Genomic DNA, 26,589 nt, shown 5'->3' with positions numbered 1-26,589 from the left:
ACTCCTTTAGTGAGAACTCTGACTTAAAAATAAAAATGCATCAGTTTTTACTTGTTCAGGGGTTTCCGTCATTTAATTAAATGGGCCATATATAATCCATTTTAATCTCAAGTAGACCAATAAAGCTGTTGCATACTAGGCCTAAAATAAATAAATAAAGATGCAAAAGACGTAATAAGATGTAAAACACAATCAACCATCAATTTATAAAACAGGAGATAAACATATCTTCAAAAAATATGTGCAGTTTCAACTATATCAGTTTAATGAGCTAATGTGGAAAAAGGTTAAGCTGTCTCCTGCTTTACAAACCATTTACAAAGTTTTCCATGCGAAACAGGAAGTCTTCTTTCCATGCCTTCTGAGTATTTCTTTCTTTTGCTCTTAATTTCTTACTAAAAGCAGAAGGTGGTAAGAACAGTGCTCACTTGCACTTGTTGTCCAAATGGAAAGAATACTCTTACAAAGCACAGTACCAGGAACGGGTTGTGATAACGAAAGAAGGGAAAGGTGTGGAATTGTCATAAATTAGAAGAATTTCTGTTGACCACAGAAAGAAGAAAAACAAAACAGGAGTTTCCCAGGAAGACTGGGAAGGTTGGCAAGTAAGTCATCAGTTAAACTCAGATCCAATCAGTTATTAAGGTTGTCCATATCCTTTAGCTAATTAATCATTTCAGTAAGATCTCATACAATGGCCATTTCCTCTCAAGTATCAACAGTAGTAACATAATAAAAAACTGAAATAATAAAGCAGCGCATCTAGATTTTCTAATTTCAAATTTGTGAACATCCAGGCAGAAAGAGATCAGACAGGTTTTAGTTAACATGAGATGCTGCCCTCTCTACCGCAAAACATCAGTGACATAAAAAAAGCAATGCCTGATTAAAAAAAAAAAAAAAAGTCCCAATCAATCACCTTCAACTTTCACTTAGCTTTGGCCTTCACACTTTGTTGAAAATGTTTCTCTGTGAAATTTACTAAAAATAGGTTTGGCCTGTTTTTTACAGAAATAAACAGAGATGCTTTGTCAACTATCAACAAGTTCTCTATGTGTGGTTTTGTTAAATATAGATATTCCTGTTAAGTCTGGGTGCAAAAAAAGAAAAATAAGTCACTTTGCAGGCACACTGAAATGTGAGGCAAATTAAAGAAGACATAAGCACAGCAATGCATCCTCAACCAATTAAATATAGCACCATGCATTAATGATTCTTTATTCAGGGGTAGCCATACCTAACCATTGTGCCCTCTAGAGGAGCTGCTGGAAAGTCTAACATTATCACCATAGTCTGGCCTCCACTATGACCAGACAGAAGAACAGCACAGACAGAAACAAGAACAAATGTACGAACACACAATACAAACAAGGCACTCTTCAGCTGCAATGTCGTTGCATCTTCCATTATATTTATTTATCGTGAGCAGTTTCCTGACATTTTGTGTTTTTTGAGTAACATCTGGCTTTAAACTCATACAACAACAAACCTGGGTGCTCTCCCCTTGAAGATGAAAAACTTCTGCAAAGGTGCCCATAGAGCACTGGATACACAAACTAGTCCAGCTGCAGATGTGTGTCTCATGATTAGAGCCGTGCTGCTCTACCAAGAATCTTCCCTCAAACAATTTTATAGAGAGAACCTATTAACTTGCTATTATGCAGTCAGTAAACTGACTCCATTATTTACTCAAGTTCGTCACAAAACCCTATTTCTATTGCTGATAAGAAGGTTCATGAGTTCAGACAGATCTTTGTGAAGTCCAACAGGTACAACATGGTGGACCTGGTCATCTGGCTAAAACAGAGTTGAACACTAGGGGGTGACTATGAGGAAAGACCATGGTAGCAAAGTAAAGAGGAAAAAAAAAAGGTCCATCATAATTTTCATGTCAGGTGGCTGTCATATCAGAAGTAGTCATAATAATGTGACAAGCAAAGATATTAATATTAACCCTGCTAAATTAACAGACAGACAGAGATATGAAGCAGTGCCAATGCTAATTATTATCGAGCATTTCAATGATATGCCTGCTGCCCTTAGTTTCTCTAAAATATCAGAAATGTGCATAATAATCTTCAAAACCTTCAAGACTTTTTTAAATCCAGTTTGCTGAAACACTGAAAAATTGACTATGCAGCCACCAACAAGACACATTTTCTTTGTCATCTTACAGTACCTTACCAAAAAAAAAAAAAAAAAAACACAGTTGTGACTTAGGTTTGAGGATTGTGCAGAATATATAACATAAGCCTGGCTCTGTGTCAGGCAGTGATTGTAACTAGGGCATCTGCCTTTCTTGCATCTTTAAGTGTCAGCTCAGCTCAGAGGGCAGTCGCTCAGCAAGATTTTAAGATATTTTAAGAGCTAGCACAGTGTGTGCACTAACGCACCAGCAAGCACGAGCCGTGAGTGAAAAGTGAAAGCAAGAGGCCATCCATCCACAGACAGTTACCCTTCACAATTAGTACTTGACTTCCTGATTTTACATACCAGCTGTGCCATTAAGGATCCTTTGTGCTCAAACTCATTTAACCATTGTAAAGGTATCTCTCATTCAAGTTAAATAAAACAATAGCACTCCTGCCTGGGTAGAAGTAGTCAGGGTTGGGGTCAGTTCTTTGGAAATAGTCTTGGTTTTTATATGGATTGCTAACACTGTACTTTGTTAAAACCTAATATTACATTGACAATGTTGATCAAGTCAAGAAACACAAGCAGTGAGGCAATCAAACTTTCTACACTTTACCCCTTACAATTGCTGTATAATTAGACGAAAAAATGTCTATCCAAGGCATTCCTAAAATAAACTGGTGAATCTGGTCTTGTTTGAAAGGGTAACACAATGATTTTTTTTTTTTTTTTTACCCAACAGTCAAAATCATTTTTAAGTGCTACTGGCATTTAGTAATAGAAGGGTTCAAAACCCACACAGAAATGCCCCAGGTTTGAGCTGGATGCGAACCTGGAGCCTTCTTGTTGGGAGCGAGCAGTGCTAACCACCACCATATTGTATGTGTCACATATTGAGCTGCACAAGATTTTTGTGTATTTTGCGTAGACAATGTGCCATGGCCAAAATTGTGACACTACTTCTTTAAGGTTGTTTTTTTTAGCAGTGGTTATTATGAGTGATGATGTGTTGCTCTGTGAATCAGAGATGGTACAGCAGGTCAGACACCAGGCAGTGAAGTGAAGCTGAAATGTGCAAAACAAGCAAGCCGGATGATGCCATTCATTAATGGGAACATCGGTGCAAACTGAAGAGTGGAACTGAGAGGAGGTCCCTTAGGACGTGAAAGACAGAGAGCCAGACAAGAGAGCAAGGGAAAAGGGAGGGAGGGAGAGATGAAGTGGAGGGGTTTGAGCAAGGGGCTTACTGCCAGACCTTTACAACTCCTTCATTACTAAAGCAGTGCAAAGTGAGAGTAGGGCCAATGCCTGTGTGAAGAGGAACACACACAGAGCAAATTACGTACATCTGCACACAAGCAAGTCAGACCAGGTGCATAGTCAGCCTGCTGCCTTCAGGATTTGATGAAGTTGGGGGGAGAAAAAAAAAATAAAATCCTACTCTGACTTCCACTTCTTGCTCACTGTAGGGCAGGTGCTTGTGGAGTGAACCTCTGCTGGAATTACCGGCCAGGCACACAAGCTAGGCTTTCTTCCACCAACAAGCTGGATAATAAACAGGATTACCTGTTACGTCTTTCTCCTTATATGAAGAGGAATTTCTAAAACAATAAGAAAAATATCTTGCTAAGTATTTGCGGTGAAAACCCAGTGTTGGTAATATTGTGCTTTCTATGTAGTTAACATAACGGCAACATTCAACAGCTTCAACAGTGAACTTTCTTCTTCAAAAGTAAACCATGAAATGTGGTAAGTCAACTGCATTCTTCATAAACTGGACCGTTTTAAAACACAGGCACAACAGTTAATAAGCAAAGTCGTACAACACTGGCATCCATGACAACTAGCTAATGGCTTCCTACTGACACAAACCTGTTTGCTTAACTTACAAATCAGTAACCAGTGAGACAACAGCCATCTCTGTGGACAATATGACCTCATTTTTTATTAAAATTCTGTCAAAGTCAAACTGCGTTACATAAAACCATGTATCACCTGGAGCAGAAAGACAGACTTACTAAGTTCATCTTCCATCTAGATGTTGTTTCTACAGTCTCTCTTACCACAAGAAAAACCCAGACAAGGACAAGATGTCATTACCCCCCTTTATGTCTTTTTGGATCTTCTCTGTTGCATCCTACACTAAAGCTAATTTACAAGCAAATCTCATGTTGCCTTCAACAAATTCAAGCCTTTCTATCACCAGTGACAGTGTTGTTGTCTCAATATCTGCGCTTTCCTCTCTCGCCAGTCAAAGGTTAACACGGGTTCAAGGAAGTTGCCTCACGTCACAACCAAAAAGCCTTGCATTCCAGTGACACACACACAGACACACACAGACACACACAGACACACACAGACACACACAGACACACACAGACACACACAGACACACACAGACACACACAGACAAAGCCCCCAGATTTGACTGCTGAGCAAACACTCAACCACACATCAACTCTGAAAAATATTTAAAGCCATGTAATCCCTAGAGAAGGCAGCAAGAGACAGAAAAAAGGAAAGAAAAGCAGTATACAAGAGCATATTTTAAATTCAGACTTACTGTGTAGTTTGGGCTGGCAGCGTTCCCACATGTTCCTGACACAGTCAATCCAAGTACAAATCCCTCCTCCCTCTCCTCTCCTAGCTCCTCCCCTGCCTCCTCCTCCATGAGCCCTCCCCTTTTGTTCACAGCAAAGACCGCCTGACTTCCTGTTTACCTCTGACCCTTCTATAGCCCACCCCCGCCCTTATCTGGAATGCCTCCAAAACAGGCAGGCCAATGAGGCCGGATGCAAACACACAGAATAGAGAGAGGGCCAGAGAAAGAGAAGGAGAGCAAATGAGAGAGAGTGAGCACGAGAGAGGGAGAGAGAGACAGAGACAGAGATGTGTATGGACACTGGGGGCGGTGATCAGAGAAATTGTGTGAATGAGACAGCCTATCACCATGTGGCCACAGAAACAGCAGGTTTCCTCAGGGGCTTGCGTGGGCAAAAGAAGCATGTGGGTGGTGGGGCGATGTCTGGTGTCAAGTTTCAGGGCTGATTATGGCATTGCCTGCCCAGTCTGGTCGGCAGGTTAGCCAGGAGTTATATAAACCTCAAAGAAGGAAGTCAGGAAGCAACAAAGCTACCATGACACACACATACGCCTGCCAACCCTGCTGTACAAGTGCACACACATATAGCCTACATTGCTTTCTGACGACACAGCTCAGAGGCTAAGGCAGGATAGATGGAGCGAGCAGCAATACACAGTCAGATAATAAATCTAAACCAGTGATGTAGCCAGGCATGGAGCAGGCACCTGCTCAGTGTCACTGCCAGGGGGCCTGCAATGGCTACTGCAGCCCAGGCCATCAGTATCCATCAGTCTCCATTTTCATTGCTATTCAGCAAGAGAAACATTTGCACCGTTACATTTAAAACCTTTGGTGCATTTAAAGAAAAAAAAAAAAAGGCACAAAGACTTGGGGAAAAGGAGTCAATAATTTACCACTATTACATTTTTCCAGCATACAGTCAGAGACTTAAATTTCCTTCAAGGATGATAAAAACTGTAATCCTATTGTAGCTATGATACATTAAATCTTTAATGGGGACAATGTGTCAAAATGATGGAACCAAAACAGATAAGACATAAGTCTATTAGTAGGTCTGTGATTGAAACCTCAATCATTGAATCCTAGTCAGCAATGATTCTGGTGATATGCAGTTCACTGTATTTATACATATAGTAAATTTAAACATACTGAAATGCTGTTACGTTGTGATTATAAGCAGCCTATAGCCAGGATTCAATTTTAATTGGTTTATTTTTAATTATTTTATTTAGTCCTGTCTTTTCATCCACAGTAACAGTGTTCTCATGAGAATAAATCTATTGTCCAATATGATATAATGAATGTTATGTGACCAATCATAATTATTATTTATATATTAGTGCACCAATCATAACAATATAGGAAATATTTCAGTGCTGACAACTTGACAGCAAATAACAAAATGATCATAAAAATTGAGATGTAAACAAATATAGGTTTTAGGTTACAAACTAATATCCAACCAGGGTTTTGACCTTGTTCAACTGATTAATGCACTCCAATGATATTAACTGTATGAATGAGAAAATGAAACAGCATGTCAGATGGGCTTGGAAAGAGGGGAGGAGACAGATACCCAGGGTCTGTTGAAGAAAACCTGCCACTGAGTAGGTTAAGTTCACAAAGTTGCCACTGTAACTGACTCAGAGTTATAGTAATCTCACTTTCTGGAATTGAAGACTCAGTTTCCTTCAACAATTTCAGTTTTTACTAAGCCCTTTCTGCAATACTCCCCAGGTATAGTAGTACACTTAAGCTTATGGACAGTTTACTGTGTCAGTATTGATCATCAACAGCAACAACTGTCCTGAACATCTATTGGAAAATGATCAAGAAACATTAATAAAATGTCACTGCTGTGGTCATGTCGTCTCTTTGAAAATCAATAATTTAATTTTACTTTTATCCAATCATCTTAGTTAGTATCTTACATTGTATAAAATTTAAAACAGCTTTTAAGAAAACTGGATTGAAGCACAGTCCATTCAACATGACAGTATTGGATAAATTAGGACAGGGGATTTCACGTTGAGTTGAGTTTAATATTAAATTATGCAACTAGATCACTATTTAGAACTGAAGTAGCAGTGGTACCGCATTTTGTTAATCAATTTAGTCTACAAGATACAACACGCTCACTAAATAAAAATAAATTATTAAGGAAAGTTAAAGGCATGTACAAGGGTACATGGAGAAGCATCACCTATCAAATTAACAATTAAGATAGAGTATTAATGCAAGACTATTTTAAAAGTTTTAAACTTGTTTTCTAAACATTAGATCACAGTGTATATGTTAGTTGGACTAAACAGATATGAGTAAATGTCTGCATCGCTAGCTCACAGGTATGACACACGTTTTAAGGTTAAAAGGCATTTCACCAATTTATCAACAAATAAATAAACAAATACATTTTCTGTAAAGGAGGTACGGCCCAGAGTCAGTTATAAATATGAAATAACGGCAGGACTGAAATCAGGGTGGCAAACATCCTCTTTCAGTTTGAGTAAATTACAAAGAGGTGTTTTCAATGTGCTGCTGTTGCCCCACAAATGTTCAAAACCAGTTTCCTTTTTGCCTTTGGGGTTTAGTTTAATTTATACCCATATATAGGTCTATCAAATCCAAATCAAGACACATCAGGATTGTAATCAAGAACACAAATAAAGGAAGGCCCAAACCTCCAACTGTAAATAAACTACAACTGAACACCTAGAAAAACTGTACATCCAAAATCAAAAAACAACCTGAGACACTAAACAAGCCCCCAAAAAAATTTTGGTAGTATATCTTTAAATTGCAGGGGTACACACAGATCTCAAACACATCAGTAGTGAGGTCCTGACTAGTCACAGCTTTAAGACTGACTGCTGACTCACATGAGTACACAAAAGCATCACAAATTAGCATTCAGCTCAAAAGCATTTCACTAGATGCCTGTTAGCTTTAACTACCTCCTCAGAGAAAACCGTTCACACATGCTGCTAAAATGGTTCACGGAGTAGGTTAAAGTTCTACACATCTGTTCATTCGAATTCTCAAAAGGGCCTAAGACATTATCATTATCAAGTTTAATCTCTGAACACAGCAATGGGACGAACTATTCAAATCTGAACCTTAGTTGCTCATCACAGCTGCAGCTGACCATTACAACCATTGGAAATCCTAATTAGCCACATTCACTGCGGGAGGAGTGAAGAGTGAGCAGCTATCCCCTGATGCTTTGCCTGTTCAGCAAACACACTATCAGCAGGCTCTTCACACATCAGTGCACATGAATAGCACAGTCAGCCTGTAAGCATCAACAGAGGGCTGGATGTTGACACAGGGAGAGGCTTTTCGTATGGCTGTGGTTCATAACCCCATTTCAATCAAGGACCTTTGCAGATGGGCAAATAACCTGTGTGGATGAGCTCTGGTTTAGGCAGATCACCAGTTTTGTTGTTCCATAGTGCCTGTTAGGGAATAGATAATCAATTCTCAACACACAGGTTGTGTTTTGGGTCATAGGTTTTAGATGTAGGGGGCATAATGGGTGTCCTGCCAGTTTAGTGATTAAAATTAAATAAATAAATCAATAAATAAACTCAAATTGTAATAGGAAAACTGCAGTCAGTCATTTGTTTGCCACATTAGAATAAGTATAAATACAGAAAAGTTAGTGTAGTAATGGGTTAGTATGATTATGTCAAACACTTCTGTGTTACTGTCAGTTGCAATAAGACACTATTTTTGTCAGGAGTGGGCCATAAAAAAGTGTGAACTTTCAACATTTTCATCTCTAAAATTTCACACGTTATCAAAAAAAAAAAAAAAAAAAAAAAGGAACTTGTGGATGTGTTGAAATTCACATGGCCTTTAGAGAGTGGACAGACCATAATGAAAGGTCTTCTGCTTTTGCAGCTGGCCATGTGTCACTCTTAGGCTGGGAAGAAGAGTGGATGCTGCTAAGTTACTAGCCAAGTGAGGTCCAGGAACCGCCTGAAGCCTGTTACAGCCAGCTAATGCATTCTCTCAACCTCCCCCTCTGCTTCTCTTCTCCCTCTCATGCTCTTCCTCTGTCTCTTTCTCTCCCTTTCTTTCCTAAGCTCCTTTTTCCATGAGCTACTGCTCCCTCCCAAACACCCTCCCCCTCTGTCAAGTGCTAACCACTCTCCTTCACCATGCTCTTTTCCTCCTGTCCGCCGCTCTCTCACACGTGCACATGTAATCACGCACACACAGAAACACACACAGGCTGTGGCAGCTACCACAACAGCGTGCATCCTCCCCCACACTCCAGTGAGGCAGTGTGCAAGTGCCTTTGGCTTGCCCTGACCCACATCTTGATATAGCTCTAAGTATGCTTACGGCTAAGTCCTGAAGACCCGCCTGCCACTCTTAGCCTAATCAGGCCTGACCTGCTGTTGGCACACTAGGCAGATAGATAGGCCATGCTGGACAGACCATTATCATTTTCAGAGGGCTTTAGACAGCCATAGGTACCGCCTCTCCACCTTCCCCCACTCCACCACTGATTGCAGTTTTCTACTGGACAAGCACATGTTCTATCTGGGATAGTTAGTTAAACATTACATGAGTGACTGGATTTGGTGCCATGATATACTGGGAAAAACACATCTATTCTCTTACTGACAGCAAAGAAATTTTCTCTATCAGTAAAGCAGATTTTATGCATTTCTAACTTGCAACATCTATTTCTTCAATCGTGTTAACTTAACCTTAATTTCCCTAATTTCTCCTCAGTAATTTAAAAAGAGGAATAAAGAACACCAGAAAAAATAGACTTTGAAAGACGCTATTTCATACAGTGAGTTACTCTGCTATAGTATAGTTAAAATATCCTGCCATGCAAGTAAAATGCATTGTATCTTTTAAGAGCCAAAAATGAAACTAACACTATTGCAACATTGTATTACCTTCTCTTCCTTGTAGTCAACAGGTGGTGGTTTCTTGTGCTCATGTCTAGTCTCCTGTCTGGAATCAGCCCAGGAACAGTTGGATTTGTCCTGTTGGTTGAGAGCAGCCTCCAGCTGGGGCAGTAGGTCAGGCAGGAGGTCCGGAGGCTCTAGACCCTGCAAGTCTCCATCATGAACCTCTGATGGCAGAAGACTGTCCCCGAGAGCCTGGTATCCATTAGTGTTGATGGCCCCGCAGCTCTGAGGCTGCTCAGAGGGCAACTGGCAGGCCATGCTCTGATAGCAGTTCATAGAGTCACCAAACAACTCAGATGACTTGTAGTCTCCCTGGGTTTCATCTGAACAATGTAGGTCCTGGAAAGGACATTCCTCTGCCTGACTAACTGAGATCCTAGTATGCTGCTGGCTCATAACCGCTGCAGATGGATATTGACACACTGTGAGCTCAGGCACTGTGGATGTGAGGGGTGCAGTGGTGGTAGTGGGCCTAGACACTGAGGCAGAGGACAAAGGCTGCTGGTTGAGACCAGGTATTTCTGCTTCTCCAGGGTAGGCAGGGTACTGAGCTGGTGGGTAAGCCGTGGCAGCACTGACTGAACACGTGGGCAGGGAGTGAACCATAGATGATGAATGCATGGGGAAGGCCAGGTTAGGGTCTTGGCCTACTCTAGTCATCTGGTAACCACCGGGTTGCTGCTGCTGTAAGCAGGTCCCACTCAGAGAAGCATTTTGACTATCCAAATAAGACTTACTTGGCAGACCTCCTGAATGGAACCTTGGTCCTCCTGCAGTTAGTTGATGCTGAACCTGCTGCTGACTAATGTGAATTTGCTGGTGGTTCTGGGAGTGAAAAGAGTAACTGTGATGCTGCTGTTGCTGCAGGGACATTGTCTGTGGGTTAATTTGTTGGTGCTGGTTCAACAGCTGTTGCTGATGAGTTTGCTGTTGTTGCAGCTGCTGCTGACATATTCTGTGCTGCTGCTCCTGTTGATGATGACAGGGGTGATGCTGTTGCTGTTGTGGTAGTTGTTGCCTGACATGAAGTTGCTGACTGTGCAGGTGGTGCGGTTGAGATAAGGCGTGGTACATATTCCCATTCTGGTCTTGGTTGTCCCACATTGGACTGCTGCTGTTACAGAATAGCCCATTGGATTGAGGCACTTGACTCATGGCAGGATTGTGATACTGGCCATGTTCTGCAATCATATCACCGCCTCCACCACCTGTGCCCCCAGGACCAGGAAATGCCTGGGCCATTTGATTCTGTGCCTTAACGCCAATGTAGTGACCCATCTGCTGACTATATGCAGGCATGGCTTGATGAGTAGAAACCGGTGGCATCATGCCTTGGTGCTTCCCTGGACCTAGAGACTCCACTCGAAGGGGCTCAAAGTCCGCCGCGAGGTTTAGCTCATCCACAAGTGATGGTGCTGAGGGAAAGCCATCGTCATCCAGCCCTTCCAAACCTCCTACAAAGAGGTTGGGGTCATCGTAGAAGTCCATGGCAGAGCCCAAAGGAAGATTAGAACCTTTGGAACACCACTGTATCCAAGTTGGTTCCAATGAGCCTCACTTTATAAACAGCTACAACATGTCCATTACATTGTGTCCCTGTCAAAAACAGAGAAAATGAAAGATTCATATGAGAACATGAAGATTGTGTTTTTACTGAGTAATGTATGTTCTAGATAAAGATCAGATCAAAGTTTGAAAACAACCTACAAGTTACTCATTAAAATAATTTGGAATCTCCACCACACAAACAAATCATTTTCAGTTTGAGATGATAGGACATCATATCAAGTATATTTTCTTCTCCACCATATCTATTTTTATCTTCCATTTTCTCCATAACACATGCTTGTGGTAGAATTGAAATGAATTCCGAAAAAAGCTTTCAAAAGCCAGGTAATGGCTAGTTCAGAAGGGTCTGGGAGAAATTCAGTACTGTCAATTATCTATCAGCACTGCCTTTCATGTGTGTAGTAAAGCAGCTGGTGCAAACCAACCGCCTGCCACCAGCAGGTGCCTCTTCCTGTACCCCTCCCCTTTAACACACACACACACACACACACACACACACACACAAATGAAGCATCTCAACCCCCCACCCTCCACCCCCCACCCCCACCCTGCTGCTGCAGAATGTGTGGGAGGTGCAGACAGCTGATAGAATTTCAACAGCTAGGGACAGAGGCAGATGAGAGCCGTGCGTGTGTGTGCGTGCGTGTGTATGTGTGTGTGTGTGTGTGTGTGTGTGTATACGTGCATTCTGCAACCACAGACCAGCGGAAGATGACAGAAGCTTACCCAGGTCAGTCATTATATGCTGACTTGCTACATACACAGGCACACCAAAGCATAAATGTACTCCAGTATCTTCGTCTAATATACATTTGAAATGACAGGCTGTTGAATGGTTTAATATAGAGAAAACTGGTATTTCCTGTACTAATTCATACACTAGCTGTTGCTTGTGTTTTTCTTTCTGTGTCATTTGTAATCATGGGCAAATAAATCACTAGAAATGACTTACACTGAAAACAGGTAATGAGTACAGCCACAGAAGGATATAAATAACTAAACTGGATTCAGTGCTCTGTGTATACTTTACTTTACTTTACTTAATCAGAAATGCATTTTTTTGTGTGGATGTCATGAAAAAATATCCTCAAACCCCAACACACCACTCTAGGTAATACATTAACATATTTGTCTAATTAGTGAGAGAATTTGAAAAGGTAAATAATGCCAGGGTTCTCATATTTGACAAACATAAGCAACATGCCTGAACTGCAACCCTATAATATAATATAATATAATAATTATAATAATATATAATAATAATATAACCCTATAATATGATTCACTGATAAAGGCTGGTTATTGTCTTTTCGGCCCTGAAACCAAGACAAGTTGATCTCCCCTGTTCAACTGTTAGCTATCCTGGTGCTGCGGGTTTTGTTCTGAAGTCTCTCTTATAAGTAGCGTTTTGACTGTATGATTCTAACTGTCAGTTTTTCAACATTTAGGATGCGGTTTAAAATCTAACCACCTATCTGCATCACTACTGGTTCCATTGCTTTAATTTCCATGTATTCATTATCAAAACCTGTTTATCCCTTGGAGGGTCATGGAGAGGCTAGAGCCTTTCTCAGCTGACACTTGGTGAGAGGTGGAGTACACACCGATGCTCGTCACTCATAGGGCACACAACAATCTATGTTCATATTCACACCTTAAGGCAATTTAAGAGTTAATTAACCAGCATGTGTTTGGACTGGGAAAGAAAATTAAAGCACCTCGAAAAACCCACACAGGCACAAGCAGAGCATCTGAACTCCATGCAAAAAAGCCCGACCCAGCCATCAGGTTAGATCCAGAACCTTCAACTACCCACTGCTCCACCATGCCATCCTGTTTTCACACCTGTCATACTGTAGTTGATTCATAGCTTGTGGGAGTGTTCATACAGTTGTGAAATAATTTGTGATTTTCAGTTTCAGTAAATGAACACTAAATCATAATTTGTCACACCTTTGGTTGAAACATCACCTATCTAATCAAGAAGCCAGCACATTTTTACACTAGTTGAGCTATTGTTAGACTTTGAATATGTTTTTTCTTTATGTTAACCCAGGCAACGGCCACTGAAACTCAAATCTTTCTGCACAGGCAGAAAATCAAATGAACAGATTACATCTTGGTTTTACCAGAAATTCTGCTGAAAAGTGATGCCAGGTTATAGACAGCTGTTGCGTGACCACAAGCACTATACATGATACTTACACCTGATACCAGTTAATTTGCAGACCATTTTATTGCCAGTGAGTCATTCAGAAAGTGGTAACACAAGTTACATTGTTAAAAACATGAAGCTGGAAACAAACCTAAATTATCAAACGGAGCTAAAAGAAATTCTGCTATAGTTTACTGTAATACTACCATACATACCCCACTGTCACTCAAACAGGCATGTATGATACATGCCTAATTTGCATTATCAGTCTCCTCCACTAACCACAATCAACAGGTTGAAATAAATCTGTTCGAATAGGCATGCTGCCATTCCTGTTTCCAGTTTAGCTTGTGCTTCCAGCACCAGATTCACTCCAGTTCTGTCTCCAGTACCTATGTATACATATATAGTTTGTGTATGCATGTGTATGTGTGTGTTGGGGAATCACAAGATATCTGTTAGCTGTTCAGTTGTTTTAGGCTTCCCTAGATGCCTACATATGTAGGCACCATACTGATGATGTGTGTCAACAATCTCAATAGGCATATCTGTCTAAGAAGAGACAGACAATACAGCCTGAGGAGAAAAATAAAGAGGAATGTGTAATGGCAATTTAAGTACAACCAAAAATTACAACTTCTCCTAGTCATACTCAAGATAATTACACCATCTTAAAACTCTAGTAAAGTGCTTTAACAGTATTTAAAAGCATGTGTTTTGTGTTTTTAATGGTACTCACTGATGTAAACCAATCATTTGGACACTTCTGAGTTTGTGCCAAAACAATAGGCAATGAAGGAAATGCTCGTTTCTTGATTGAAATCATTGACAGCACTTGTGTGGCATATATAAATGTCATCTTGTTGGGTGGCATTCACATTGAGTCTAGAGCAAAGCCAGTAGCCGAATTAAAGAAAATAGGCCATTCACGACGAATTCACAGCAGTAAAAACTGGAGATAACGCGGTCTGTATGGTATGAAAACTTAAGTATAATGCGTTTAGAAGATAAAAGTTTATATTTTATTTTATTTATTCACGTTTCTTCACTCGGGGCAACATATTCCTGAGCTTCCTAGCCAAGCCACTGCTAACCATCAAAAAAAAAAAAACCTCATCTGGCCCAGAGCCACGTAGGCCAGTACTCACTCAGCCTCTGTCGCCTTCCAGCTGTTTCCTTCACAATCATGACGCTGTAAGCACTATCCAGGCACGTGCAGGCCATGCACAATATCAACACCAAACTGTGTACATAACTGTCCCGAGGTCTCCACTGAACCCTGATGTCATCCAAATGGCCACTTTGCGCACCTCAAGCAACGTCAAACCAACATTTACAGCAGTACTGGCGGAAGACTACAATTCTTAAAAGTTGACCACGTTAGGACAAAAAAAAAAGTGCTGCTGTGAATAAAAGCACAATTATTTAGCACTTGTACTATTCCTACGAGTACACTGTAATGAGTCATGCTACTTTGTGTTGTACGAATCGTCACAGTTGTATCTCGGCAACACGCCTGTAGTGTTTTCGAGGCTTTTAGCAGGAGTCTGGCTCAATGAAATAGACACTGGCCTCACCACTCAAGTCGGCAGCATCCTCTTCATCTTCGCCCAGCAATGGCTTCACCTCCTCGGAGCGCGGTGTTTGATGAGCCGGTGTTGCGCGACTTTTCAGCAAAACTGCTCGTTAAGTGGGGAAAACAAAAACCAATGCACGTGGGACTTTGACGGTGAATTTCAAATATTAGCCCCGGGTTGTTGCGACTGGTCACACGTGCTTCCTCGCCAGACCTCCACTTCGGAAGCCACAGGATTCAAAAGGTGTCGTGACTCGTGACGCTTCCTCAGTGAAGAAGAGGAGGAGGGGGGTTGGGGTTGGGGGGGGGGGGGGGAGCGGAGATGGATGGAGAGAGGTCGACAGTGATGCTATCGACGATAAAACAACTAATTTTCTTTAATCGCTAACCGAGTTTCGTTTTCGTTTCTTAAAAGCTGCCTACGTACTGCCACTAGGTACTGACAGTCACCGCGTCCACATTCAAGTGCGGTGCTGTGTGAGCCCGGCTGGTCGCTGTCAGTTCAGGACCACCATGACCAAGGGCCACGAAGGACTACTTTGGGACCGCACGTATCTTCGGTTAACCGGCAAACTGTGAGAAAGTACGATGACATTTGCTGCTCTAAATGCGAACTTAAGCAAAACTAACACGGACAAGTTTGGCAAGTCACCAGTCTTATTTCTACCGGGAAGATACACACTCAGCGACGAGGTGGTGTGTCATCAGACAGCTGAGACGAGCCTCACTGTCTGTCAGAAATTTGACAGCTCCTGCCCTGAATGAAACAGAAACCATATAGTCCAAAACATCCAACGAAAATCATCAAAGGAAGTGGTATCGCCTACCTGAAACGAGGCCCAAAGCTCAACTTCAGACGTTAATATGGAAAGAGTGTTATCGGCGAACTTGTGTTGTTAGTTGTACTCCTGCTGGCGACCACAGCGCAGCGGCTCTACTGCTGCTGCTGACGTGACGGTGATAACACCGCATTTGCATATTAGTGACCTCTTCTGTGATTGGACCATCGACAATTTCCCACAATGTCACTGTTCTCAATAAAATTAAAAAACTGCTTCGTGCAGTATTAGTACTTTTGGGATGGTGTCGTCCCGTCGCCGTCCCAAAGCGGAGCCGGTGACCGCTTGATTAAATCAGGTATTCATTCTTAAAGTCGCTATGTTGACAGAGTGCATAAGATGGCCGCGTTCAAGCCAGAGCCAATCCGGAGAGGTTTTACTTTCGCACATGGACCGGAATCTCTCGTCAATGCAAACCGACAAGGAGTGGGAGAGCTGCTCCCCACGTGTGGGTACATACCGCCCTCTGGTGGCCGACTGAGCGACACACTGCCCTAAATTGTAAATTTTATTTTATTCCAGTTTAGTCTAGATATGTCGTCCTCAATGTTTTCACAGGGACTATAAAATTCATGTCAGTAATAGTATAATACTACCCTACTTTATTTTTTTTTTAAATAAATATACTTCTAATAGAAAATAAGTAGATTGTCTATTAATCCACAAGGGGCTTTACAAAATTTCACCCTGGGGATTAATAAAGTTATCTATCTAATTTACTGGATGGGATGTGTCCTTTTTATCTTTTTAATATGGGATAAAACCATGGATAGATCAGAAGACAATGGGCCCCTGGGCACAGACAATGTATAAGGCCCCCCACCTCTACTACACTCCTTAGCCTAGACAAATTGAGCAACCAAATGACTATATGATAGTTACAGTGGGTACGGAAAGTATTCAGACCCCTTAAAATTTTTCACTCTTTGTGTCATTGCAGCCATTTGCCAAAATCAAAAAAGTTCATTTTATTTCTCATTAATGTACACTCAGCACCCCATCTTGACAGAAAAAAACAGAAATGTAGAATTTTTTGCAAATTTATTAAAAAAGAAAAACTGAAATATCACATGGTCATAAGTATTCAGACCCTGTGCTCAGTATTGAGTAGAAGCACCCTTTTGAGCTAGTACAGCCATGAGTCTTCTTGGGAATGATGCAACAAGTTTTTCACACCTGGATTTTGGGATCCTCTGCCATTCTTCCTTGCAGATCCTCTCCAGTTCTGTCAGGTTGGATGGTGAACGTTGGTGGACAGCCATTTTCAGGTCTCTGCAGAGAAGCTCAATTGGGTTTAGGTCAGGGCTCTGGCTGGGCCAGTCAAGAACGGTCACAGAGTTGTTCCGAAGCCACTCCTTTGTTATTTTAGCTGTGTGCTTAGGGTCATTGTCCTGTTGAAAGGTGAACCTTCGGCCCAGTCTGAGGTCCTGAGCACTCTGGAAGAGGTTTTCTTCCAGGATATCTCTGTACTTGGCCGCATTCATCTTTCCTTCAATTGCAACCAGTCGTCCTGTCCCTGCAGCTGAAAAACACCCCCACAACAAGATGCTCCCACCACCATGTTTCACTGTAGGGATTGTATTGGGCAGGTGATGAGCAGTGCCTGGTTTTCTCCACACATACCGCTTAGAATTAACGTCATAAAGTTCAATCTTGGTCTCATCAGACCAGAGAATCTTATTTCTCATAGTCTGGGAGTCCTTCATGTGTTTTTTGGAAAACTCTATGCGGGCTTTCATGTGTCTTGCACTGAGGAGAGGCTTCCGTCGGGCCACTCTGCCATAAAGCCCCGACAGGTGGAGGGCTGCAGTGATAGTTGACTTTGTGGAACTTTCTCCCATCTCCCTACTGCATCTCTGGAGTTCAGCCACAGTGATCTTTGGGTTCTTCTTTACCTCTCTCACCAAGGCTCGTCTCCCATGATTGCTCAGTTTGGCTGGACGGCCAGGTCTAGGAAGAGTTCTGGTCGTCCAAACTTTTTCCATTTGAGGATTATGGAGGTCACTGTGCTCTTAGGAACCTTGAATGCTGCAGAAATTCTTTTGTAACCTTGGCCAGATCTGTGCCTTGCCACAATTCTGTCTCTGAGCTCCTTGGGCAGTTCCTTCGACCTCATGATTCTCATTTGCTCTGACATGCACTGTGAGCTATAAGGTCTTATATAGACAGGTGTGTGCCTTTCCTAATCAAGTCCAATCAGTTTAATTAAACACAGCTGGACTCCAATGAAGGAGCAGAACCATCTCAAGGAGGATCAGAAGAAATGGACAGCATGTGAGTTAAATATGAGTGTCACTGCAAAGGGTCTGAATACTTATGACCATGTGATATTTCAGTTTTTCTTTTTTAATAAATTTGCAAAAATTTCTACATTTCTGTTTTTTTCTGTCAAGATGGGGTGCTGAGTGTACATTAATGAGAAATAAAATGAACTTTTTTGATTTTGGCAAATGGCTGCAATGACACAAAGAGTGAAAAATTTTAAGGGGTCTGAATACTTTCCGTACCCACTGTATGTGTTGGGGTGGGGGTGGGGTAAATGGGGGGTTGTTTAGTGTGTTTTATCTTATCATTTGGTTGTTTTGCATAACCCTGCAGTTGATTTTTATCTTTGTTGCTGTATTTTTTGTATAGTTTAAATCCATTTTTCTCCTTTTGTGTTTTTGACACAAAATTAGACATTTGACTTTGCCTTGACATTACAGCTCTGAATTAATACAACCATTAAAAATAAAATAAAAAGCATGGCTTGACTTAATTTATAACAATTTTATTCATCTCAGGGAAAAGCATTTAAATCTCATGTAGTGTCATTCATAAATTGCTTCAGGAACAGAGGACACAAAAATCACATTTGAAGGTACCAACAACTCAAAATTTTCCTTGGCTTTCAGTGGCTTTAAATCCACTCAACAGTTGTCAGACCCATATCCACTATTCCAATAAAAGAATTTTTGGTGGGTTTCATATGTTTTAAACTGTCACTCTTCCCCATCCTTAGTTCAACATTATTTGCAATTTGAAAGTTGCTTAGCAATAGTACTGCCAATTATGCCAGAGCTCTGAGAAAAGACGTTACATATAAAGTGACATGGGTCTGGCAAAACAGAAGGATGTGTTGTTGTAACTGAACCAAACTAATGTTTGTGCCCCACAGGAAGTCAATAACTTAACCTTATCAAAATACATTTCTGATCTTTTCAGACCTGTGTATGACGCCTGCAGCAGGAAGAAAATATCTGTTTCTAAAGTAATATTTGTTAAGAAAGCAACAAAAACATTTACTTGTAAAATCCAAGCATATATGCAAACATTTCTCTTAAAGTCAAACTTTAACACGTCATTATTTACACAAACCTTTAATGACCAAAGGTATGTAAAACATTTCAAATGATTTAAAAACACTAAATAAAACGAGCTTACTTATTTAGCTTCTCATTTAAAACCGTATTTGCCTGCTCTACTTATTTTTAGTACTATGTAAGACAACGATATCACTGTCCAATAACAAATATAAAACACACATCAACCTATTTAGGTACAGGGAGAAGTGGCGATTAGGATGTTTCATTCACACAGCCGTTACTGACAATATTTCAAGTTTGACAAATAAAACAGTCCTGAGCCAACACGTTATATATACTATGGATTCCCTCGCACCTTTCAGCTCCTTTTTCGGACAGTATCACCTAGCCCAAGATGGGTATAGATCTGAAAATCTAAATGAGAAAGCTCTTTGATTACAACAGTGTAGATGATGTCGCTGTGACATCCATTTGTCACTGTCATTTTATGTAAGACAAACTTTGTTTCCCTATTCTAAAGCTGTTTGAGGACATGCCTACAAAGCTTTTAAAGCTAAGAAATAACATGGAGATTTAATATAAAGTTCTCCCAACTGTTTCAAGGATCCAGTTCAAAAAAAGCTGAACCTAGCCAGTGGTGTGGCATACAATGCTTCTGCTTCCCTCTAGTGGCCACAGCAGTGATAGTACAGGTTCAGCTCTGGGGAGGAGTGTCATCTTTGCTGAAGGGCTGTGTTGATCCAGGCTTCACCCAAGACAGCCCAGACACCGGCGCTCCTTTGTGGTGATCCTCAGGCCGTCTCTGGGGCAACAAAGGCAAATTAGCTGTCACACAACCGGAACAGTTTGACCAAGCAAAGTGCTTATAGGTCACAATCTAGCCTAACCAAACCCCCTGGGGTTTTCAGTCACAGGTGATGTGCAAGAGGTTTCAATGCCCTGCCCATGCACAGTCTGAAAATGCAAAATCTATAGTTTCTTAAAACTTACTTTGTTTGTGAACATCCGCTCTTTTGCTTCCTCGTGAACAGATGGGTTCCATGGAGAGAAACTGTAACCGATGGTTAACAGTAGCAAAGTCAGTCAGGGCATGATCAGGTTCCTTTCCCCTTAAGAGTTTCATCACATACAGGATTACAGGGTGTGTTTTTATGGTGTTTAAGGGATGGGTGGGGGACTGTTCACCAACCTTATTGCGTAGGGATCATCTATCTTGGGCTGGTCAAAAAGATGACTGTTGCATAGTTTCACACTGTCCACCACTTTGCTTTTGAACAACTGGACATCCTTCTCATATCTGAAAGCAAAGCATTTTTTTTACAACCAAGAAAAGAAATGATTTTTCTTCCATAGACCTTTGTTCCAATTTATTAAAACCAAGTCCAGCCACATACTGAATTAAGAAGATGCCTTTATGAACAGATCTTTTTCCATCACAGACATTTAGACTTTCAGCAAAAAGAGTAAAGATATAATTAAATCTTGAGCTCTAGTATTTTGTATGCTGGCTAATGGACACTGAAAATGGAGATAATATTAGTTACATCTGTGCAGCTCCAGCTACAAATCAAAATGTCTGTTGAAATAATTGTTTCATAGGAATGCACCATGTTCTGATTAACAACTTGCTTAAATGTTGAGTAACTGTACATTCCAGTGCAATACAGCCATTTACCCAGAACCTTATTCCATTCAACTTTGCAGTTTCTTTTTTTCCAGTGGAAGATAAACCCAGTTGTAGTCTATAGCCTTAAAATATATCTAAATTCTAATAACAGACCACGACAAAATTACCACCTGGTCTATACGATCACAAAGGCATTTATTAAAGATCTGCAATGTAAGATTATGTGCTAATTTTAAGTATATATTTTACCTTTTGAATATAGTTTAATTTAGCAAATGAGGGTACGTTACTTTTTTCTTATAAGCACTGATTGTTTTAAAACACTGACACTCACAGCACAGCAGCTTCTGGGTTGAGTGGTTCTGTGGTATTGATCTTGTAGAAAACTGTACGTGCATACATGAGAACTTGCCAGATGTGATTATGATTCCGTCTACAAAAACAAAAAAATTAATAGACAAGGGGGGACAATATCATTACATGCATACTTCAGTTCACATTAAACTACAAAAAAACTACATAAGCACAGAACACACCTCCACTTTGTGAAAGCTCTTCTGACATCAAGCTCTCCAGACACAGGGTCAACAAGGGGGTGGAAGACTGGGATGTCAAATACTAATTTCTGAAATCGAGCACAAGAACAAGATGTTTGAGTGTTTTCCCTAACCAATCCTCCTCAGTATTTTAGAACACAAAAAGTTTAGTTTTCATTATTGCTGATCAAATTATACTTTCTCTTGAGTTCTGCTCTTATCATAAAGAAATGTGTCATTACATTGTTTAAAACATGCAATCCCTGACATTACACAGAAATACTGCACAACTGGATGGATGCGGATAATATCTTCTTCCCTTCAACTAAATATACTCTCCAAATTTTCTATTCCTATTACCAATACAAAAATCATATTACAAAAATGACACTACTCACAGGACATTCTCCATCTGGATAGTTATCGGGAATATACACAGTAAATTTGAAGACTCCGTCCTGGTACAAGCCATGTCTGATGAATATGACCCCAAACCACACTAAACAGAAAACATATTTTTTTTTAGATTTTTTACTTTTATTAACATAAGATTAAAGGTGAACGCCAAACATAAATTTACAGAAACATTACCAGTAACAGCAATGCTTTTGTTTGCATAATTATATTCTGCTGCATTCAATGTTATGGCACAGTTTTAGAAAATACTGTCAATTCAATTTCAATTTCTTTTTTAATTTTTTGTTGCACCAAATCACGATAAAATAATCTCGAGGCACTTTACATAGAAACCCAGCAAATCTCTTATGTACAAGCACTTGCATACTTTGGTGAGGAAAAACTTTCACAAGAAACATCCAGCAAAACCATGCTCAGTTTGGGCAGAAATCTGCCTCAACTGGTTAGGGTGAGTAGGCAGAGGAGAGAGAAAAGAACGGCAACAAGAATCAAAGAACCACCAACATATATGAAACATTAACCGAAAGAACTTCCAAAAAAATGTCTTACTTAGTGCAGACTTGTAGGATGGCTGGACATAAATTCCAGGGAGTTTCTGCTTAATCACTAGTGTGCTGTAGTTCACAAGGCAAAATCCATGATCAATATAAGAGGAAGACAAACACAGAACATAGAGCAAGACAAATACCAAGTGTTTACTATGTCTGTACTTACAATTCAGCCAGCAAGGAGTACTCCAAATAAAAGGGGCCATAGGAGGCATGTGTGCCATTGGCTGACTGGGTTGGAGTACCCATCGATGGAGGCTTGGTAATGGGGGCTGTATTCTTAGGAATGGGCGGAAGCTGCTTTTTGCCGAAGGGCAGCCGGGCCGGGCTGGCTCTCTGCTCACCGTGCCCACTCTGTTCCTCATTGTCAAGTCTCTGCTGTTTTGTATGAGACATAAGAAAAAATGAAAACTTTGATTTTAAAAACATGGGAGACCACAGACATAACGACATCAAAGAGTATTTAACATTATAATCCTCTGATCACACACTAGACAATTCGACCAGACCATGAGGCCACACACCTGCCATCTGAAGTAACAATTTCACAGACAAGTTCTTCCTCTTCCAGAAACTCACATGATCAAAAGTGACTATGCAAAACACACATCTCTATACCACGTTCGGTGGTATATCTTGCATTATAAAGGCATTACATTGTCTAATGGGTAGCCAGCTTAAATTGTCACTTATGAGTACAGACACATCAGCTTCATTTTGGCAGATTGATTCTTTGGTAGAACAGGTTACAACTCCAGCATAAATCAACAAGTTTAATTTCTGCTGTTTTTCAGCTAACATAAAAACATTTCACACAACACAACATGCCCTTTGAAGAGTCCAAATTCTGCCAGTAAAGCAGACACATGACATTTCTAAACATATAATTTAGGGTTACTTTTGATGAAGAATTTAAAAGATGATAAAAACGAAACTGAATGCCAAGCATATGCCATACATATGTCCTACACCACTATACCTTACGACTCATATTGGCAGACATGCTCCAGTAGGGGTTTAGGTTCTTTACTCATTCAGAGCTCCCGGATTTATGTTCCTCTTTGCCTAGGTCCCACAGCAGGTGCTGCCCGGGCCATCCGCCGACCTTACTGTCATAGAAAGAACACCCAAGAAACATATTACTCCTGCGGTAGAATCTAAACGACTTGTTAACACAACACTTCTTCAGGCTCTTAATGCTTGTCATCAACTTAACAGCTAATATTAGAATGCATTAACATTTGAAGAGTACGACAGGACATGGCAATGTTTACAGGGATTATCTCACTAACGTTAAAATGAAAGATTGTTTGGGACAGTTTAGCGTCGTGGTAATAGACGCTAGCTGTTTAATAACAAAGTAACGTTAAGCTAACGTTAGCTGGTGTATTGCTGTCGACGTTCACAAAGTCTGTTGTATGGCTAACAGACGCTTTCATAAGTCAACAGAGACCTGTCTTTTAACTTCAATAAATCCAGTTACTGGTAACGTTATCGCGACAGGTTGTCGGGTTATTGTGTCATCTGCTACAGCTTGATGGTACAGGGCTATGTTAGCAAACATTAGGGACAAGCGTTAGATTCTGAAAGTGGTATAGCTAGTCTTAGTTAGCTGACAGCAAGAAAACTGTCCGAATACTCTCAAGGCGTAACCAACACTGAAGTTAAAGTTAGCCCTCACACACCCTTTAGCTGTCTCACCTGTTTCCTAAACTCAGTAGCCATTGCAATAGCAGTAGCATTATCCTAACATTGCTAACAACTTGACTAATTTTGGTCTTTGCAGACGAGGAATGTCAGTGGTGTAACTCACCGTATAAGCTAGATTTCTCTAAATATCGCTTTAACGGGGGTCTTAAAGTGTGTCCCAGTATAACTGCCACAGAAACTGCTCAGCTACTCGCCGTCCCTTTGGGTGTCATCGCGGCTAACGAGCTAGCATCGGCTAGCTAAATAATTTGACACTGAAACGGGAGTTCAATCTAACTTAATGAGGGGCGTTTCAGTGTTAGAAGTGCGGGTTCTCATTGGTTTACGGGACAGACTTCCTCGCTTTTGATTTGTTGACGCTTCTGTCACGTGAGAGGGAAAGTGCCGTGGCCCATACTGAGAGAAATGGGTTGGTAATACACTCATGGCGTATGTTAGTGAAAAGCAAATACTTTCGCCGTTTGTTTTACGCCAAAGAATATCGTTATTATCAGGGTAACAACTTTCATTTGACAGGAAACAGACTTGTTTCCACAGCAGACGTTTTTAACGTGCACAGGTGGAACTAATAACATTAACGATTGCTCAGTTCATGACATAGAGCCAACATACACAGGTGTAGGGGCTTGGAGCTGGAATATGACTGATTACGTCTGTGCTTTTCTTAATGTGACATGTCCGCTGAGAAAAAAGGCCTAATATTTACTGAATATCACTAATCTCTATCTCTGTCGCTACCCATGTTTGTATTTTAATTGGTTCACCTAAACTATAATTCAAAGTCTTTATGTATAATTGTTTTAATAGATAATAAAAAAACAATTTACCAATTTATTAAAAAAAATAGATCCCATCTAGCTGTTTTCTTTGGAGTGGTCTAATATTACATTTGTTATTATATTTTGTTATTATTATATTGTTATTGTAAGTATTTCACATTTTATTTTCTGTATGGGTAACAATAAAGGTTGAATAAATATTTTTAATAGAACTACAGATTAAATTAAATACTTCATGGAGTGAGTTGAAATTATTATCGTTGTTATTGTTATCATTATTATAACTGATAATAATAATAATAATGAAGTTAATTAATTAAGAATACTTTTTATTGCTAATGTAATTTTAAATGAATGATTATATGTCATTTTCCATGAGGATCTTAAGTGTATCTGGGCCCTTATCTGAAGTATAACAAAGAGTCCTACAGAATTGCTATGGGGCACTTTGATAAACATGAAACTAATACACACTTCTCTATTGCCTTCATTTTAATGTTTCGGTATACTGCACAGCTAAAGTCCCTTGAGTGTAAGGTGCATCCAAGCCATCTGTGTCACACATTTCTTTAGCTTTGACCACACTTCATTGACAGCTCATCCTGTTGATTGATTGATTTCCCAACAATTACCCCTAATTATTTTTCTGGGTGAGAAAAAAACTAATTTAATGCATGGGTGATTGCATTAATTGGAAGAAATAACATTGTCCAAGTTTCAGAGTAAATACAAATTATTGACTCCATTATTGTTATCTGATTGTATATTGTCCCAAGTACACTTCACTGACAAAGGTAATTAGTGTCTTGCTTCTTTATTGGGGCAGCCAACAATGCAAGGTCACCATCACTCTTTTGACGTATACAAATCAAAGACCACCTCAAAACAAATAAGTTTATGCCTGTTTTGCCTTCATCGACATTGAGATAAACTGTCTGGCGCAAACAAGGGTACAAATATCCACACTGCTGCTTTTGTAATGAGTTTTTTGTCTTTGCCATTGATTCTTTATCTAATCAACTATTGTGACCTTGTTTGGTGAAACAAATATACTAATGAATGTAATTAAAGTGGGGAGATTGGATTAACTAATTGAATATGTGATCTTTGGAGCTGGAAAATTTCTTTTTTTATACATAAACTCAATAGAAACATACTTGTAGATTATTTTGGGGGGAGTCAAATGACAATGATATGCAGTATAATTTAAAATATACATAATTAGTAAAGACTTATGAAATCCATGAGTGCCTGCTCATGCTAAGACTCATTTCACTGGGACCTTAGTGTAGCTGGAAGTTACACTAAGTGAACAGGAAGCATCTTACCAGCACCTGATCCTTTTTCTATATGTGCCATGTAGATCAGTGTTGTAATGGGATATTTTATTGTCTGATTGTTCCTGTCTGAAAGATTTATACATTGTGATTTCAGCAGCATTTTCTAGTTATACACCTTCAGCTGGTGCCAGAATTACAAATTTAAGATGAAATATGTTCTCTTCTGTCAGTCCATTGCTTCAGAGAATTTTAGGCCCGCAGATTCAGATCTACAATTTCGTTTAAATGACAGTTAAAAATTACAATTGGCAGTCCCTGGTGAAACCTGTCTTGACAGTGCAGACATAAAAAAGTGAAAACAGATGACTCCACGTCCAGATAATATGTAATAACAATGTTAGTTTGAATAAAGAAAGCCAAATCTAGATTCAAATGCAATATTCATTTTAGAAATATGAACAACTGGGGAGTAAAGGTTAAAAAAAACATCAGCCAAATCCTTCATATAGCAATAGTCTTTTCTTATCCCTGAGGCTATGGCCTGGCTAAAACCTCAATGCAGCAATTATTTGCTGT

At 40.1% G+C, this 26,589-nt stretch overlaps 2 protein-coding genes across 8 annotated transcripts in view; both read right to left on the bottom strand.

The window, feature by feature from the left end:
• Positions 1-15,941, bottom strand: part of chd9 (chromodomain helicase DNA binding protein 9) — a 65,454-nt gene extending 49,513 nt beyond the window's left edge. For 4 of the 5 annotated variants that reach the window (XM_026293399.1, XM_026293400.1, XM_026293401.1 and 1 more), the window contains exons 1-2: positions 15,800-15,941; positions 9,658-11,268 (exon numbers count right to left, since the gene is read on the bottom strand). In XM_026293399.1, coding sequence (XP_026149184.1) covers positions 9,658-11,160 — 1,503 coding nt within the window. In that variant the 5' untranslated portion in view covers positions 11,161-11,268; positions 15,800-15,941. Of the gene's footprint in view, positions 1-4,696; positions 4,820-9,657; positions 11,269-15,799 lie in introns of those variants that run through there. The other variant, XM_026293403.1, reaches the window with a different exon arrangement.
• A 2,619-nt stretch (positions 15,942-18,560) lies between these two features.
• On the bottom strand, positions 18,561-24,224 carry aktip (akt interacting protein). Of its 3 annotated transcripts, none has more exons than XM_026293408.1 (10): positions 24,058-24,224; positions 23,224-23,353; positions 22,411-22,622; positions 22,246-22,310; positions 21,678-21,778; positions 21,280-21,368; positions 21,078-21,176; positions 20,306-20,413; positions 20,107-20,225; positions 18,561-19,918 (listed from the first exon to the last, which is right to left on the bottom strand). In XM_026293408.1, the coding sequence occupies exons 2-10, from the start codon at positions 23,245-23,247 to the stop codon at positions 19,908-19,910; spliced, it is 828 nt and encodes a 275-aa protein (XP_026149193.1). In that variant the 5' UTR covers positions 23,248-23,353; positions 24,058-24,224; the 3' UTR covers positions 18,561-19,907. The 3 variants fall into 3 exon arrangements, with proteins under 3 accessions (XP_026149193.1, XP_026149192.1, XP_026149191.1); XM_026293407.2 differs by having other exon boundaries at positions 20,107-20,167; positions 22,411-22,619; XM_026293406.2 differs by having other exon boundaries at positions 20,107-20,167; positions 24,058-24,221.
• Between the last annotated feature and the right edge of the window lie 2,365 nt (positions 24,225-26,589).

This window comes from Mastacembelus armatus, chromosome 3 (assembly GCF_900324485.2).
Source record: "Mastacembelus armatus chromosome 3, fMasArm1.2, whole genome shotgun sequence".
Classification (NCBI taxonomy): domain Eukaryota; kingdom Metazoa; phylum Chordata; class Actinopteri; order Synbranchiformes; family Mastacembelidae; genus Mastacembelus; species Mastacembelus armatus.
The sequence above is the reverse complement of the archived record's forward strand: the minus strand, read 5'-3'. Positions and strand labels throughout refer to the sequence as shown.